Source organism: Ursus maritimus, unplaced genomic scaffold (genome assembly GCF_017311325.1).
Source record: "Ursus maritimus isolate PB19 unplaced genomic scaffold, ASM1731132v1 scaffold_11, whole genome shotgun sequence".
Taxonomy (NCBI): Eukaryota; Metazoa; Chordata; class Mammalia; order Carnivora; family Ursidae; genus Ursus; species Ursus maritimus.
Genome location: NW_024423453.1, coordinates 46,675,927 through 46,694,099, shown reverse-complemented (window position 1 = coordinate 46,694,099; position 18,173 = coordinate 46,675,927). Strand labels below are relative to the sequence as shown.

Sequence of the window (18,173 nt, the reverse complement as noted above, 5' to 3'; positions counted from 1 at the left end):
GGGAAAAAAAATACATCTTAATTTTCACATCTTTTGTTAGGATGTGGAAATGTGAAAAAGAAAGAAAGAAAGAAAGAAAGAAAGAAAGAAAGAAAGAAAGAAAGAAAGAAAGAAAGAAAGAAAGAAAACTGTAATTTAGAGCCTAGGGGGTGATTTTATTCCTTAATTAAGGAAGGCCTAAAATATGCCATGGTGGTTACTAACTTTTGCAGGACTTAACATAACATCTTGAGTATGTGTCTAATGGTAAATGTCACTTTTTTTTTTAAATCACACTACCTAAAGTGAGTAATGAAGCATAGGCCATCAGTTTTTAACAAATGTTATTTAATGATGATAGGGAAATACAAAGCTAAGAATGTGTAAATTAGAACACATTCTAGTAAACCTGTGGTTTAACTCCTTGCCAAGCTCCTTTCACTGTATTGTCAAAGAATTGTGAAATTTGCATGTGATCTAATACCCTCAGCACAGGTGGCTAAAATACCAGGACATCTGTTGTTTAAATCTGGCATTTAGGGACACCTGGGTGGCGCATTCGGTGAAGCGTCTGACTCTTGATTTCGGCTCAGGTCATGATGATCTCCGTGTTGTGAGATTGAGTCCTGCATCGTGCTCTGTGCTGGGTGTGGAGCCTGCTTAGGAGTCTCTCTCCTCCTTGCCCTATGCCCCTTCTCCCTTGAAAAAAATCTGGCGTTTATCCTGGCTTTTGAAGATCGTTGGGAGAAATTCTAAAATTACTATAAATTGAGGATTATAGTTTTCCCTACTATTCAGGGACAACACTCCCAGGGTACTTTGGTGGTATTGACAAAAATGCATAGAATGCATAGCAGGTAAGACTAGCAATCTGGAGTAACCTACTCTTTTCCTGGGATTGAACCTAGGACATCAAGAAATCTTAATTGAGCAAAGTGAAAAGGATTCATTAAGTACAGGGGGTCCCTGCTATGTGGTCCCAGCTACATCCTCAGGCAGAAAGAAAACAGAACTAAAAGTAGATGCTGTTAGGGATCTGCATAAGCTCCCTCAGCTGTTGGGAGAACTCACAGCAAAGTCTCTTGTGTTGTGGCGGTGGTGGTGGTGGAAGTTTTTAGTGTGACTCTAGTCAGCAACTGGACTGCACAAGCCCAGCCACATTTTATTTTTTATGTTGTTAAAATTATATATTTGGATATTTACTCAGGTTTTTTAATTTAAATTCAATTTAATTAACATATAGTGTATTATTAGTTTCAGAGGTACAATTTAGAGATTCATCCGTTGCATACAACACCCAGTGCTCTTTACATCATGTGCCCTCCTTAATTCCCATCACCCAGTTATCCCATCCCCCCACCCACCACCCCTCCAGCAGACCTCAGTTTCCTATAGTTAGAAGCCCCTATGGTTTGTCTCCCTGTTTTCATCTTATTTTATTTTTCCTTCTCTTGCCATATGTTCATCTGTTTTGTTTCTTAAATTCCACATAGGAGTGAAATCCTATGGTATTTGCCTTTCTGTGACTGAGTTATTCTGCTTAGCATAATACCCTCTAGTTCCATCCATGCCCTTGCAAACGGCAAGATTTCCTTCTTTTTGATGGCTGAGTAATAATCCATTGTATCTATATACCACATCTTTATCCATTCATCTGTTGATGGCCATCTGGGCTCTTTCCATAGTTTGGCTCTTGTGGACATTGCTGCTATAAACATTGGGGTGCAGGTGCCACATTTTAAATGGCTTTAAGCAACTTGAGTCTGAGATCTGTTTTATTTAACTCTGTACTGACAACATCAACACCACTTTCCTGCTGCTTGGCAAGGTGTTGATGATTACCAATAAGTAATGGGAGATGGGCGGATATGGCTTCCCTTCTCATGCAGTGTCTTTGTGCAGAGACGAAGTTGCAGAAGGGAAGAAATGAAGTTTTAAGTGTGCATTAGATTAAGAATTGTTCTACTCCTAACTTATTCCATAGGCATTTGAAAACTATTCACCATCTTTTTTTTTTTTTACTGAGACTTAGTTACACTGTTACTATTCATACAGCCCGAGTTGCCAACCCTCTTGTAATTCTGTGTTGTAAAAGCTAATTGGACAATTAACTTGGGAGAAGCACACTTTTTAACCTTTGAATTAACAACAGTGCCAACACATTAGAAAACTCCAAGGGTGAGAACACTTGCAAAGCACGCACTTGATTGTATTTCAGAAACTGTGTCCTGAGCACAAACAGAGACTTGGGAAGCTCCTGTGTAGTTTCTCTGTATCTCCAATACTTGAATCTCTGCAGACGTCAGCCCCTGGATCAACAACCCACTCTGGATAAACGGCTGATGGTAGAATTCAGCACAAATCCTAACGATTTCCAACAGATCAAGTTCTGGTCTTGCTTTAGGAGAAAATCCTTGGGTATCTTAAATAGAGAATGAATAAGGAGAACATTTATTGTCCTGGAGAAGTATGGGGAGAAAATAACAGACATTTGCCTTCTCTCTGAGAATAAATGGGGCAACCAGCACTCTTAATGCTTTTCAGGGCAAATCTATGTTTGTGGCTTTAGTGAAAAACTGAATGTGACTTACAAGCGAAAGCAGCCAGTTGAAGAGCCTTTCATTTTCCCCATTTTCTCCCTTTGCATGCTAGGCTGCCTATTTTTTATAATGTCTCAGTTTTCCCATCTGTAAAATGGGGCTTGTATTAGTTTTCTATTGGGCACAGCAAATTACCACAAATTTAGTAGCTTAGAACAGCACCCATTTATTTGTTCACAATTCTATCGGTGAGAGGTCCCAGAAGACATGGCTGGGTTCTCTGCGTGGGTCTCAGAAAACTGGAATCAAGGTGTCCGCTGTAGCTGTGGTCTCATCTGAGGCTTGCCATCTTTTCCGAGTTCATGTGATTATGGCAGATTTCAGTTCCTTTTGGTTGTAGGATTGGGGTCCTACTTCTTCGCTGGCTCTTCGCCGCGGGCCATTCTCAGCATCTAGAAGCTGCCCACATTCCTTACCATGTGGCCCCCCTCTATCTTAAAACCAGCACAGAGAGTCTCCCCCATATCAAATCCCTCCCACACTTCAAATCCCCTTTGCCAGGAAGAGCCCAGAGCTCACTTTTATGAGCTCACTTGATTAAGGGTGGTCCACTGAGGATAATCTCCCTTTCTTAAAGTCAACTGATTGAGGGTCTTCATTACAGCTGCAAAATCCCTTCACAGCAGTAATTAGATCAGTATTTGGTGGAATATCAGGGAGAAGGTGTATACACCAAGGGATGAGAATAGTGGGGGTCATCTTAGAATTCTGCCTACCATAGGGATAATGATAATAATAATAATAATAATACCATAGAGTATTGTTAAATGGATTAAGTGAGGTATGTGTGTAAAGCTCTTATCACAGTATCTAGGATAATGTCTCAATAAATGGGATCCAGTATCACTAATGCTTATATATACTATACTTTCTTGCCTACATGGATTTTTGAATTATATTATTATAAGCACATAAGAAACATGATGGAATATGTTGCTTATTATTTGGATACTCCACAGAAAGCAGAGATGCCGGGGCCATAGTCAACAAACTCATTAAACCCAATGTTTAATCTATTTGCTGAAAGTGGATGTATTAATTCAAATTATTTAAAAACACTGCAGTTAAAAAAAGAGATACCAAGATATAATTTATGTTTGAACTCAAACCCATATATAATGTAGCATAAAATGAAGTATGGGTCTCTGCATTGTTCATTTTTTTGCATTTTAATACAAAAAACACATCAGAGAATCCATGCCTTAAATAGTGACATTTTTCAGAAAGAATTGTTTTGTTTCTACTCATGCTCTGAATATAAAATGAATACTTCAAATGCACCATTCATACAAAGGCCTTTATGCCCCCTTTCTCCCTTCAATAGTTCCAGTCTAGAATAGGCAACATTATGCAATTCGGTGATCCAGCTACAACAATGAGAACACTTCTCACAGGCTGTGGGAAGAAAGACACCTAAGGGGTTAACAGTAATATTTTGCAAATTGAAGCAAGTGAAGAAAAAATACATTAGCATAAGAAAAGGTAGCCTTAGGGAATTTTCCACTCAAATGTTTGGTACTAAGAGCTCTATGTTACCAAGGAGGAGGGTAGAGAAGAGAAACCCTAGTGTCTATGCATTCTTGAAATGCATTGCCATTGTATTCATTCTACTGGTAAGAAAGACCTCATAGTTACAGAGATGAAAAATAGTTCTTTCTAGTAAAATAAATAAATAAATCAAAATTGGCTATATTAAGAAAACTATGTTGACTCAAGTACAGTAGAAAAGCAAGAGGATTCTTCAATGATCAGTCCCAAAAAGATTTCTTAAGTATGTCAGGACTAGACTAGAAGTGGTTTGAGAATAAAAGTGAAAGTATTATATAACGATTTTAGTTCTTAACTAGAATGGGCCCCAAATGTCTGCAATTAACTCAAATTTAACAGATTTTAACTCATTTCAGAAATCATATCTAATTCACAGGACCTGAATGTAGTTAGTAGATATTTCCCTTTTATTAATGCCTAGACTTCTTTAAAGATTGCTTAATAGGAAATACCCACTTTTGAGTTATGATTATTTGGGCTTGTTAAACATTCAAAATAACTGATTTCCTTAAGATAGAGACTGTACTAACCCATTTTTACCTGTTTCTGTGAAGATGCTGAGTTAGGTTTTGAGTCAGTCTTTTCTTTACTCTTAGGAACAACTGACCAGTTTAAAAACAAAAAAAGATCTTTTTGATTCTGAATTTTATTAGATTTAACACCACAGAGCAGCATGACTATCCAAATAAATTGTGATGGATTTCATTAATAAATTGAGAAGGGACAGCTTATTTTAGGCAAAATTTTTTTTATGACATTATACACTAATAGCTAAAGGACAAAAGGGGGAGGTAGCAGAAGAATCTGTTGCTTGTTTCTAATGAAAGTCTTTCCAGATTAAGACGATGCAATTTTTGAGTTCTAAAAATGGGAACAAAGATCAAAGAAGATTGTCCAATTCCTGGAAAACTTGTCAAAACGCTGATAACAAAATTATTTATAAGTCAGTTGATAAGGTCAATTTTTAGGGAATCACACGTCAGAAATAACTGAGAAAGTTATACCACGATCTATACAGACTACTTTTCAAATTTTCTGTAGAATAATAGCCCCCCCCCTTGCATTTAAACCTTGTTTTTCTTGTCCCTTCCTTTATGTATTTTATACATGAATATTAAAGAGCTAGAAGTGATCAAGGTTTCAACTTCATCTCTGAGAAGATGACAAGTAAATAGATCTGTTTTCCCAACACAAATAACTCTGAAGGACTTGATCAGGAAAGTCCTAAAGTAAAGCTTGAGGGAAAAGGAAGAAAAGGGGAAGATAAAAAAAATAATAATAAAGTACTAAGTAATTCCTCTGATGTTCAAATTATAATACGATCTTGCTACTTTTTGAGGTGTTATGAATATAGCATCCCACATCAATGTAAGTGAAAAATGCATTCCAAAACTGAAGTGAAATACTTTTGATAATCCAGATCATTGTTTTCCAACCCAAGTACGGAAAATTGAGTAAGGATTATAGACCGAAACGCTTTCCAATACACATCTGATGCCCCTATTCCCCTGGTTTATTCATAAGACATGCCATCCATTGGCTAGTTCCTGGGGTAAAGGAGCCCATAGAGAAAGGTCATTTGTTCAGTGATAATAGATTATTTCAATGTACATGAGAGAGTGCGGGGACTGTTTTTATTTATGTGGGAACTGGTCCTAAGCTACAAATATTTTATCAATGTTCTAAATTATGCTTTCTGAAGGGAGTTTTCAGGTCTATATTTTACCACAGGCTGTCTGTAACCCAGCTCTTTCCTACATTATTCCCACCACATTTGCTAATTCTGTGAGGATAAGGTGAAGTAAAAAGAGCTAGACTGTTTGAGTCTCAATAGTTGTTTGGAATGCCTGCTCATTTACAGACAGAATCTTAGAAACAGAAAGGAGCTTTGAGACTATGGGCTACACTCTTCCTACTACCAATATCTGTCCTTTTGCAGAGAGGGAAAATAAAGCACACAGGATCATATTTATTTACTTGCATTTTCCCCCTCTATTCAAGAATCAAAAGTCTATGTTCTTTTAATTGTATTTACCATCTACTATTTAACTTCCCAGCCTGACTTCCTTTTGGACTAGGAATACAGACTGTTAGACATGTTGGTGCCGATTTACCCTGGAATTAGATTACATTAGTTTTCTTTCTTTTACAGTCTGGAGAACTAAGTCAAGCCAGTATTGATAAAATGAGCCACAGATACCAAAATCCATGGTAAGCTCATGCTAATACATTTTTAATTAATAATTTAGCTAATTAATTAATGTGTTTCCTTCCTAAACTAGTTAACAAGGTTCCTTTTTTTTTAACTTTTGAGTATATTACCACTTTATTTCTTTTTATTTCAGGTAGTTTTCTTTGTAAAATTACTAATTCTAGTTCGTAATAAAAACATAAAATGTTCACGGTCTGTTAGGTTTAATTAGGGGGAGGAAAGGGGCAAAGCAGGCAGAGAGTAAGCAACTGTGAGAATATAGCAGAAAAAAGAGAGCCCGCCTGCAGCTATTCAGAACAGCAAATGGAGGAGTAAGATAGAATTAACTACATAAATAATTCCTTCTGTGAAATAGCAACAATATAATTTTTTTTTTTTTTTTGGTTAAAAAAAAACCCTCATTTCATGCTGTTGGCCTAGAAACTGTCATCATGGGTAACCTGGGTTAATAAACGTAATCCTACTGAAGTCACACAATGACTTGAATTCGTGCTATTTAAAGGCAACCTAAATTAAACATGTCTTACCTCAAGGTATGTTAAATTATGGGAAAAGAGCAAAACCTAGGCTTATCACCTATAATTCAGATTCCTAAGAGGGAAGAGATCAATCAGCATTGCTCTTATAAGACTTCAGATTCAATATGTCTTTGTTATCCTGACATTTTTGGAGGTGAGAGTTTCTGGAGCCTATTTCACTCATTTTTGTTTGTTGAAGGACACAGCGATGATCGTGTGCAAAATTAATGAATTCCAGTCTCTTTCTGCTCTACCACAACATAAGCTGTGTCAAAAAGAGAAAAGCCCTCAAACCCCATGTCAAAAGCCTACTAGTTACCACAACAGAATCCCAGGACAACAAAAGATCTCATTGGACAATTCCTGTAACTTACAAAGCATATCCTGTATTTAAAGCCATAGAGAAATAAAGCTTGCAAAGCACAGGTTCTCATTAAAATATCAACTTCTTCTATTCAGATAACATTGCAGACATCTATCAGCAAATGCTCTATCAAAAATTTCTAAGCCAAAGAAACCCATTAAATTTCACTGAAAATCAAAGAAACTTGCACAAACATTGGTGATATAGGTGTGAAAACTTGCTGCATTTATTTAAATATAGAAAACTTGTTAGAAAGTATCTGAGAAATATTGAAGCTTTGAAGACTTCCCTTGGGTGAAAGAATGTGAGCTCTATTCATTTCTAGGGAATATGATACGCATTGTGTCAGGTCAGGACATGCAAATGTTTATAAACAAAGACCCTGTACTTAAGGAACTGTGGATTCAATTGGGGGAACTGGAGATCAGATATATATTTGTATAAATTATAAAACCAACCTGCATATGTTAAGTGCGAAAGGCATAATGAAGACAATTATAATTACAAAATGGTAACTAGAAAAGTTTAAACTTTTTAAAAAGTATAATGATGACCCCCTAGATTTGCCTGTAGCCTCTGGCCCAGGTCCTTTTTTAACTAGTCAGACGCCAGTAACCTGAATGCTGCCTCCGTCTTGAGACTTCAACCATAGCCACTGTTTAAGAGCCTTTCTGCCCCTGTCTTGGGCTGGTAGGATGCTCTTGAATAAGATGCTGACTCAGACAGGCCCAGGTGTGCCCCACCCCCTTGTGTTCTCTAAGTGGGACTAAGGGCCATTGACTTTCTGGGCAAGGTTAGTGCTTAGCCTCCTATTCAGTTTTCATGTCCTGTCTTCTCAATCAATGGCGTTCACTCAATAAATCCGGTACCTCCTGTGTTTGAAGCATAGGTCGATTCTGTGGCTAGAGTGGTGAGCAGGACAAGCCCAACATATGCTCTTCTTGGAATTTGTATTCTAGGGGAGGAGATAGACATTAAACAACTATATGACTTTTAAAAAAACATTATGCTATTTCTTATGTTTTTAAATAACTTTTAAACATTACAAATATAATTCATGCTTGTGGCAACAAATCAAACCATATAGAGGTTTATTAAGAAAAAGTTAATATCATACTCTATTCCATCCAGTGCATGATAAAACATTTCATTGCAAAGGATATTTATGGGATGTAAAGAGAAGATCTTTCTAGGGACACTACTGGGACTGAGGGTCAGAGAAGTGTTCACCAAGGAGGTAATTATCAAGGTGACTTTGGAAAGGTGAGCATAACATCATTCTTGGCAGAATGAACAGTATGAGCAAGTCTCCGAGGTGGGAAAGAGTATATCAGATTAGAACCAGTGGGACAAGAGTATGAAAATCAGTGAGAGAGAAACAAGATGAGGATCAGATTTCATAGAACCTTATAGCCAGGTTAGAGAATTTGGATTTTAACCTAAGAACAAAGAGAATTCATTGGAAGATTTAAAATAGAAACAATGTCAAAAAAAAAATAGAAAGCAACATGATCTAATTTTTCTTAAGATGACTCTGGAATGTTGGATTGCTGTGTAGAGAAAGAATTGAAAGGTAACAGTAACAGCTGTAAGAAAATCAGTGAGGAGGCTTTCATTTTTACAGGTCCATCTTGAGTTTTGAGTATGATTTGCAAACAAGAAAAAATAAATTGTGATTATGGAGACTGGGGGAAGGAGGAATGATTTAGTTGAGTTTTCAAGGAAACGCAGGCTTTAAATAAATGAAAAAAAAAGAAGAGACGATATTTGCTGTTATGATGGGGAATAAGAACGTATTAGGCAATCTGATGAAGCAGATTTTAAAGTCATCTTAATTTTACAAGTGAAGAAATTGAATTTTAGAGGTTCAGTTACATGACCAAGGATCACAGCGCTAATATTTCAGCCAAGTTGACTGATCCCATTGATCCAGGCTGGGATCTGGGCTTGGACATTTTAAAACGGCTCTCTGAGTGATTCTGATGTGCAGCCAGGGATGAGAACCACTACTGAAGCCTGAAAAAAGAAGGGAACTGAGCTTGGGACGTGCCCACATGGAGACAAAATGAATGAGAGCCACAGAAGGAGAAAGAAGTCTTAGAGGAAGGGCCCTTGAGACAATAGAAGGCCATAAAGCCAGGGAGGAATTTTGAACAGAAGTGTTTAATGTAAGGAAATGGAAATCCAAGAAAACAATAACAAATATTTGGAAGTTATCAGTGGTCTCAGAAAAAGCACTGGGGGAAGAGTAAGATGATTTGAGTCAATACAACCAGCACTGAAGAATTTTTGTCCAAAAAAAAAAAAAAAAAAGAATTTCTGCCCACTGACATAATGGAGGCGAGTCCACTCTGTTTTGGGGACCAGAAGTCAAGTAAAGGACAATTAAAGGATTTCCTCCATTCTGAGGCATACTTTTTAAACTTTGACTTTCTTGAAATCAGGATGTGTTTTATAATAGCTGTTTACAAATGTAGTATACAGATGTGGTGCCTCTTTTTTTCCTCCCATGTAAAGCTGTTATTAAATCAAGGGTGTGTTATACAATTTATTGCATCCTAAAGACCAGTAAAGATATACTTCAACAAACATGAAATGAAAATCTGCTCTGTGCCTGGTGCTCAGAATTAAAGAATTAATAAGCAGGGTCCTTACTTGCAAGTAGTTCACCAAGAGATGTAAACAGAAGATTTCAATACAATAGACATTGATGGAAAATAACTACAGTAACAGGGTGTGGGTTACCTCCTTTTATCCTTCTGAATTAAGGAAAACATTCTTGGGGCGCCTGGGTGGCTCAGTCGGTTAAGCATCTGCCTTTGGCTCAGGTCATGATCCCAGGGTCCTGGGATGGAACCCTGTGCAGAGTCCCATGTTGGGCTCCCTGCTCAGTGGGGAATCTGTTTCTTCCTCTGTGCCCCTCTCGGCCCCCCACCTCCCCTCCATGCTCTCTCTCTCTTGCTCTCTCACTCACTTGCTCTTTCTCTCTCTATCACAAGTAAGTAAATAAAATCTTTAAAAAAAAAGCATTCTCTTGTTTTAAATATCTTAGGTTTCTCTAGATATGTAACCCAGTGATAACTCATTTTCACATGGTCTCTTCTATTTGCAATTGGGTGTTTTCCAGTATATACGTACTGTATTTCTAATTTCAACAAGAAGGAAAAAAAGCACAGATAGGAAGAATAGTTTACAGTCAAATTAAAAGAGGTTGTAAGAGAATGCACTGAAAACAGTGAACAAGCAGGGATTTTTGTTTTAAGAAGCAAGTAAGTTTATGGAACTAGAAAAGACCCCAAATAGCCAAGGAATGTCGAAAAAGAAAACCAAAACTAGTGGCATCACAATTCCAGACTTCAAGCTCTATTACAAAGCTGTAATCATCAAAACAGTATGGTACTGGCACAAAAACAGACATATAGATCAATGGAACAGAATAGAGAACTCAGAAATGGACCCTCAAATCTGTGGTCAACTTATCTTCAACAAAGCAGGAAAGAATATCCAATGGAAAAAGACAGTCTCTTCAACAAATGGTGTTGGGAAAATTGGACAGCAACATGCAGAAGAATGAAACTGGACCATTCCCTTACACCATACACAAAAATAGACTCAAAATGGATGAAAGACCTAAATGTGAGACAGGAATCCATCAAAATCCTAGAGAACACAAGCAGCAACCTCTTCGACCTCAGCTGCAGCAACTTCTTGCTAGACACGTCTCCAAAGGCAAGGGAAACAAAGGCAAAAATGAACTATTGGGATTTCAAGATAAAAAGCTTTTGCACAGCAAAGGAAATAGCCAACAAAACCAAAAGACAACTGACAGAATGGGAGAAGACATTTGAAAATGACATATCGGATAAAGGGCTAGTATCCAAGATCTATAAAGAACTTATCAAACTCAATACCCAAAGAACAAATAATCCAATCAAGAAATGGAAGAAGACATGAACAGATATTTCTCCAAAGAAGACATCCAAATGGCACATGAAAAAATGCTCAACATCACTCGGCATCAGGGAAATACAAATCAAAACCACAATGAGATACCACCTCACACCAGTCAGAATGGCTAAAATTAACAAGTCAGGAAAGGACAGATGTTGGTGAGGTTGCGGAGAAGGGGGAACCGTCTTACACTGTTGGTGGGAATGCAAGCTGGTGCAGCCACTCTGGAAAACAGTATGGAGGTTCCTCAAAAAGTTGAAAATAGAGTTACCCTACAACCTAGCAATTGCACTACTAGGTATTTACCCCAAAGATATAAACGTAGTGACCCAAAGGGGCACCTGCACCCCAATGTTTATAGCAGCAATGTCCACAATAGCCAAACTAAGGAAAGAGCCCAGATGTCCATCGACAGATGAATGGATAAAGAAGATGTGGTATATATATATACAATGGAATACTATTCAGCCATCAAAAAAAGAAATCTTGCCATTTGCAATGACACGGATGGAACTAGAGGGTAATATGCTAAGTGAAACAAGTCAGTCAGAGAAAGACAATTATCATATGATCTCATTGATATGTGGAATTAAAGAAATGAAACAGAGGATCATGGGGAAGAGAGGGAAAAATGAAACAAGACAAAACCAGAGAGGGAGACAAACTATAAAAGACTCTTAATCATAAGAAGGAAATTGAGGGTTGCTGGAGGGGAGGGCAGGGATGAAGGGATGGGGTAACTGGGTGATGGACATTGGGGAGGGAATGTGTTGTAATGGGCATTGGGTATTATATAAGACTGATGAATCACAGACCTGTACCCTCAAAACAAATAATACATTATATGTTTTTTAAAAGATTTTATTTATTTATTTACTTATTTACTTATTTATCAGAAAGAGAGAGAGAGCACAGCAGGGGGAGTGGCAGGCAGAGAGAGAAGCAGCCTTCCTGCTTAGCAAGAAACCCGATGTGGGACTCGATCCCAGGAATCTGGGATCATGACCTGAGCCAAAGGCAGATGCTTAATCTACTAAGCCACCCAGGTGTCCCAAAACTATATGTTGATTAATCGAATTTAAATAAAGTTTTTTAAAAAAGAGGCAAGTAAATTCTGGAGAAGCTACACACCATCACTGAAGATTGTGGGGCATGGAAGTATTTTGTTTTCTTCTTCTTTCCATTACATTTCACACAGTGCTTGACATGTATGGGCACTCAATACATACTTGCTGAATCAGATATAAAAGACAAATCCCACTTCTTATACTCATAATGGCACAAATTGGTATAGCTCAGGCCAAAAAAGCTGGACGAATTCAAGCCATGAGGACTTCCTGAGAGAGATGAAATTTAAACTGGGTTTAAAGGAACATTTTAGGAAAATCTCTAGCTGCCTACTTGGGTGGATTTTTTAATCCATGCAAACAAAAGACTTGCTGAGATGATGATATCAACAGAATTCTTCACAGGTAAATATCCTTTCAGAAAGGAGTTGCTGACCTGCCTCTGACCTAATGTCATGACAAAGTTGCCTCTTTGCCAACCAGGGACGATGATATTGGCCACTTATTTGCTAATTTATAGATTTATCTTAGGAATAATGTCTTAAAGAACACTTCAAGTTCCTGTGGACAGTAGATGGGGATGGAAAGCAGTTGTCAAGGAGGCTGCAAATTCCAAGGGAAGGACAAACGAACATGATGCCAGCCATGAAAAGAAGGGTAGCATGGGTTTGAAAGGATTGGAAGTAATGACAACCTTCTCTAACTTCTCATGTACTTGAGACTCACAGAGACACAGCTCTTTGCAGAGTTTTGGCTCTCCCAATCTACTTTCTTATTGTGTGTCTTTTCAGAATGACAGGATTTGTTAGCACCATCCTCAAGAGGTGCACAGCATGGCATCGTTGAAAAAGTGCTGAATCGAAGATCACAAAAGCTGGTTTTGCTAGGAATTTTTCCTTCCCAGTGGAATAATAAAGGACATCACAAAGGTTTAGCTAAAAGGAAGTCCAACAGCGTTTACAGTAATACGAAGTCAGAAACAACCTAATACCTCCCAAATAGGGGATTGCAAATAGTTATAAAGCAGTACCTATACAACCTGGGCTCTATGGGTGCCCGGGTGGCTCGGTCAGCTAAGCAACTGAGTCTCGAATCTGATTTTGGCTCAGGTCGTGATCTCAGGGTCATGAGATGGAGCCTCTCTGTGGGCTCTGAGCTCAGTGGGGAATCTGCTTGAGATTCTCTGCCTCGCCCTCTGCCCCTCCCCCGCCACTCTCCCATACTCTTTCTCTCTTTATCTCTCTCTCTCTCTCTGTCTAAAATAAATAGATAAATAGAATCTTAAAAAAAAAAAAAATCCTGGACTCCGAGGACAGACTTCCTAAGTTCAAGTCTCAGATTCACCACCTATTAGCTGTGACATCTTGAACAATTATTTGAATTATCTATGCCCCAATTTCCAAATTTGTATAATATGGTAGCAGAATCCACTCTATTTGGTTGTTGTATAGATGTGTTGTTACACACATAGCACTTAAAGTAACACTTGGGGGCGCCGAGCCAGCTCAGTTGGTGGAGCATGCAATTCTTGATCTCAGGGTTGTGAATTTGAGGCCCATGTTGGGTGTAGAGATTACTTAAAAATAAAATCTTAAATATAAATAAATAAATAAATAAATAAATAAATAAATAAATAAATACAACACAACACAACACTTGGTACATGCTAAGTACTCGGAAAATAGTGTGGCCATGTAACTTATCACCCAAAACAGGATACTTTTGGAAGTGAAACAGAAAGCTAATCAAATAGGTCACCTGGACAACAAACTAAAGTGAACAAATCAGGCCCATCTATTAATAAATGTTATTATTAGTTAAATAAATGAAGTATATTGAAATAATGTAGGAAATGCACTTCTCAGAATTCATATTATATTGTTAGCTAAAAAAAAATCACTATAGAGATTCAGTATGGGATATAAATTTCAAACTATATAGTTGAGTTAATCTCCCAAAAGTAGAACAAAAAGTCCAAGAGATGGAAAAGAAAAAAGGGAAAAATATGAAAATAAGAAATCAATTAAAATTAAATTAGTTTAATATCTGACCAATAAGAGATCTAGAAAGAGATCAGAGAAAACAGAAGTAAGGAAATCAATATTATAAGAAAATTTCTCAGAAGGGAATAATATGAATTTCCAAATTGAAAGTTTCCATCAAAGCCAAAAAAAAAAACCTCTATCCAAAACAAAATATATCACGTCATATCACTGTGAAACTTTGTTATGGTAGGGATGAAGAGACCATTTTAAAGCCTTCAAGAGGAAAAACAGGACATATACAAATGGTCTGGAATCCATAAGGTATCATACTTCTCAATAGCAATACCGAACTCTAGAAGACAATGGGGCAATGCCTTCCATGTCTGACAGAAAATGACTTTCAACCTAGAATTCTATACCCAGCCAAATAATCAAGAAGGAAGGTGGAAAAGAGACACTTTCAGGCATGTAGGTACGCAAAAAAAAAAAAAAAAAACCTCAAAGCATTTTTTTCCTAGGAAGCAACTAGAGAATATTATCTAGCAAGACAATAGAAGGATACATCAAGAAAAGACAAAAGAAAACAAAGCAAGAAACACATTTCCCTTGACAAGAAAAGGGGATTCCCAAGATGGTGTTAAAGGAAAGTACCAGAAATATGGCCATGCAGGGCCTAGGGAACTGTCAAATCAGATAGGAACAGGACAAATGGAGGCTTTGGAGAGCACGTTTATTGTATACAAATACTGGGTTAAGTTCCAAAAGAACCAAAGGAGCTAAAAAGTGGTTACTTCTGGAGAAGAGAACATGGGACAGGGAGCAGGGAGAGAAAGGAAGTATTTTTTTACTATAAGTTTTTTAGTACTATTTATATGTGTTATATACATGTACCTAAATTATTTCGTTAAAATTGAAAAAAATTAGGACTACATTATGTACAATGTACAAGCATTATATTTTGATAAAAGTAACAATTACAATAGTCAACCAGAATTTTAGTAGTTTGGGCTCCTAAGTGGAAAAAATTTCTGTCTAAAACTAGGACTTTTAGTATGAAAGAAATACTCACTGACTTGAATAAACAGGGCTTTCTGTTTATTCAGAGAGGTGTAAGGTGTGCCTGTATTTGGCATTAGTGAGGGGGTGTATAGAAGATTGCTTGTTTTATTCCGTAATGAAATACTGCCAAAACCAGTTGTTAAACTAGTACAGACTTAATGACAGCCACTATTTTAAAAATATATTGGTTCATAAATGTGAGCCTTTTCCCTTGGAGTTGTTTTCCTCAAAACAGCCATAAATCTTGACAATTTTCTATTTTGAAAGCTGTCTGTGCCTGACCCATTGGAGGGATTTCCATGAGTGTTAAGTAGCAAAGTTCTACAATTTTTGAGATCATCAGCACCTGCTTCTACTTCGGCCCCCCTTTTTTTTTTTTTGGTCCATTACCTAAAAACTGTCTCTGCACTTCCATCCACCAAGCCTCCCCTCCGTCAGCCCCATCTTCAGCTGGGTGGGGAGGGAGAAGGGCTCTCATTGAAGCTGCAGGTGCTGTTCAGTCAACAGAGAACTCCCATGGTTATCATTGCTTCAATGCCACAACAGTAGTTGGCGCCTGTCTATCCATTCAATTAATATCCAAGTGCCAACAATGTGCTGGGCACAGTGAGAGGCCTGGGGATTCAGGTGTGAACCAAACAGATAGAATTCCTGCCATTCTTGCGTCCTATCAGCAAGGCAGGACAGAAACAGCTGAAGATATCATTGACAATTTAATTGTGGGAGGTGCCATAAGGGAGAAATGCAGGATGTGTGTAAATGTTTCTTACGGAATGAATGAATATTCGTCATCCCAGGATGCAGCACTTGAGCAACAGGGTAAGATGCAACTGTTTTTGAAAATCTACTGTTTTTAAAAGAAAACTAGCCAAAGAAGAGATGGTGCTGTTATTCTTTATATATATATATATTCTATATATATATAGAATATATATATAGAATATATATATAGAATATATATATAGAATATATATTCTTTATATATATATAATGTATATTTGGTTACCTTTCTTTTTCTTTTTTAATTTTTTTTATTATGTTCAGTTAGCCAGCATATAGTACATCATAAGTTTTTGATTCATTAGTTGCATATAACAACCAATGGGTAAAAGGCGGTGCTGTTATTCTTAAGAAACTTACTAGGCTACCACTTGATGCCCAGGTGGAGAAAAATTTAGTTCATTTCTGAATGTGGCGCTTTACCACGCATTATTCTCTGTATAATTTATGAAAGATACAGATGTCTGATGTGCGTAAGAAAGAGGCGCTATCAATTCCCTGGCTTATCATCTATAATTTCTCAGCATTTCAGATATCAGAACTGTAGCTCTTAGAGCCTGTTCAAGAGACCTCTCAACCCAAGGGAGAAAGAGCTCTCAGGGTACTGAGAGCGCAGCTGCTGGGCCTCACAAAATGGTTTATGGCAATGAAATTCAAGCACGGATTGCAAACTAATAGTAAACAGATGAGCTAAAATTTTAGGCCCAGGCAAACAGAGTTTATGTACTGAAAAGAGTACAGAAAAACGAGGATGAGTTACAAGGGCTCAGATTGTCTTTATTTCACTATTACCTATTCAATTTTGTGAAGCCACAAACATGCCCTGATCATGGTAATTTTAAACATTCTTACATCACCAACATTTATATAAATGGCTCATGAAAGATCAATAGTATCACTTAGCTAATATCTATATTACCAGACGAAGCAACAGAATAATAATCACTCCAGTCCATTTAATATGCATTACTTATTATCATTCCCGCTTTTCATTATGTTCAATTAGCTATATGTTGGCTAATTGAACACAATAACTTTTTTATTTTTTATTTTATTTTTTTAAAAAGATTTTATTTATTTATTTGACAGAGACAGACAGCCAGTGAGAGAGAGAACACAAGCAGGGGGAGTGGGAGAGGAAGAAGCAGGCTCCTAGTGGAGGAGCCTGATGTGGGTCTTGATCCCAGAACGCTGATGTGGGTCTCAATCCCAGAAAGCTGGGATCACACCCTGAGCCGAAGGCAGATGCTTAATGACTGCGCCACCCAGGCGCCCCTGAACACAATTACTTTTTTAAAGTAGTCTCCTTACCCAGCATGGAGCCCAACACAGGCCTTGAACTCACAACCCTGAGAATTAAGACCTTAGCTGAGATGGAGAGTCAGGTACTTAACTGACTGAGCCACCCAGGTTCCCCTCATTACTTCTTTTACTTTTTATTCTAAGCCCATTCATAACTTCAGGTTCCCATATCTGGAAGAGCAAGACTCTGAAATTGGACAGAGTTGGGTTTAATTCCCTTATCTATGAAATGTAGATGCTCTCTGAGCCTCAGTTTCAAAGGAAAAGGGGGAGTGATAGTATCTATCTCATAGGCTTGTCTTGAGAATGAAGAGTCAACGGAAGTCAAGCACCCAAGCATGGATCTGACATGCAAAAGATTAGCTCCCTTCCCCATTTTAAGAAAGTCTCAAAATGACCACAGAATTAGCCACTTTAAGGCTTTCTATTCATTTTTTAAAACTATCACCTCGAAAGTGATGAATTCTAATTTTATTCTCTTCTATAAAATTTTCTCTAAGAGCACTATTTTGAGATACATTATTTGCTTTCTGCTTTAAAAAAAATGATCATTAAAATTTTTTTTTTACCATCTTCCTGGTGAGGGGTTAAACTATTTCAAAAAATTTGAGGTTAGAAAAACTTCAGCTGTTAGTAGTGGTGAATTTATTATCTGTGGCATATAATTTCTCATTGAAGTCATCATGAGGGCTCTGGTACATTTCCCCAAACATTCATTGAGCACAGTGATGAGAAAGAGAGCTTCAGTGCCCAGATGGGATATTTAAAAGACGGGGGAAAACAAACAAAAAACAAAGCAAAAAAAAAA

At 37.4% G+C, this 18,173-nt stretch overlaps 1 protein-coding gene across 1 annotated transcript in view; it reads left to right on the top strand.

The window, feature by feature from the left end:
• Nucleotides 1-18,173, top strand: part of CUNH4orf45 (chromosome unknown C4orf45 homolog) — a 52,863-nt gene that overhangs the window by 9,808 nt on the left and 24,882 nt on the right. The window contains exon 3 of the mRNA XM_040625510.1: nt 6,280-6,338. Within this exon, the coding sequence (XP_040481444.1) occupies nt 6,280-6,338 (59 nt within the window). The remainder of the gene's footprint in view (nt 1-6,279; nt 6,339-18,173) is intronic.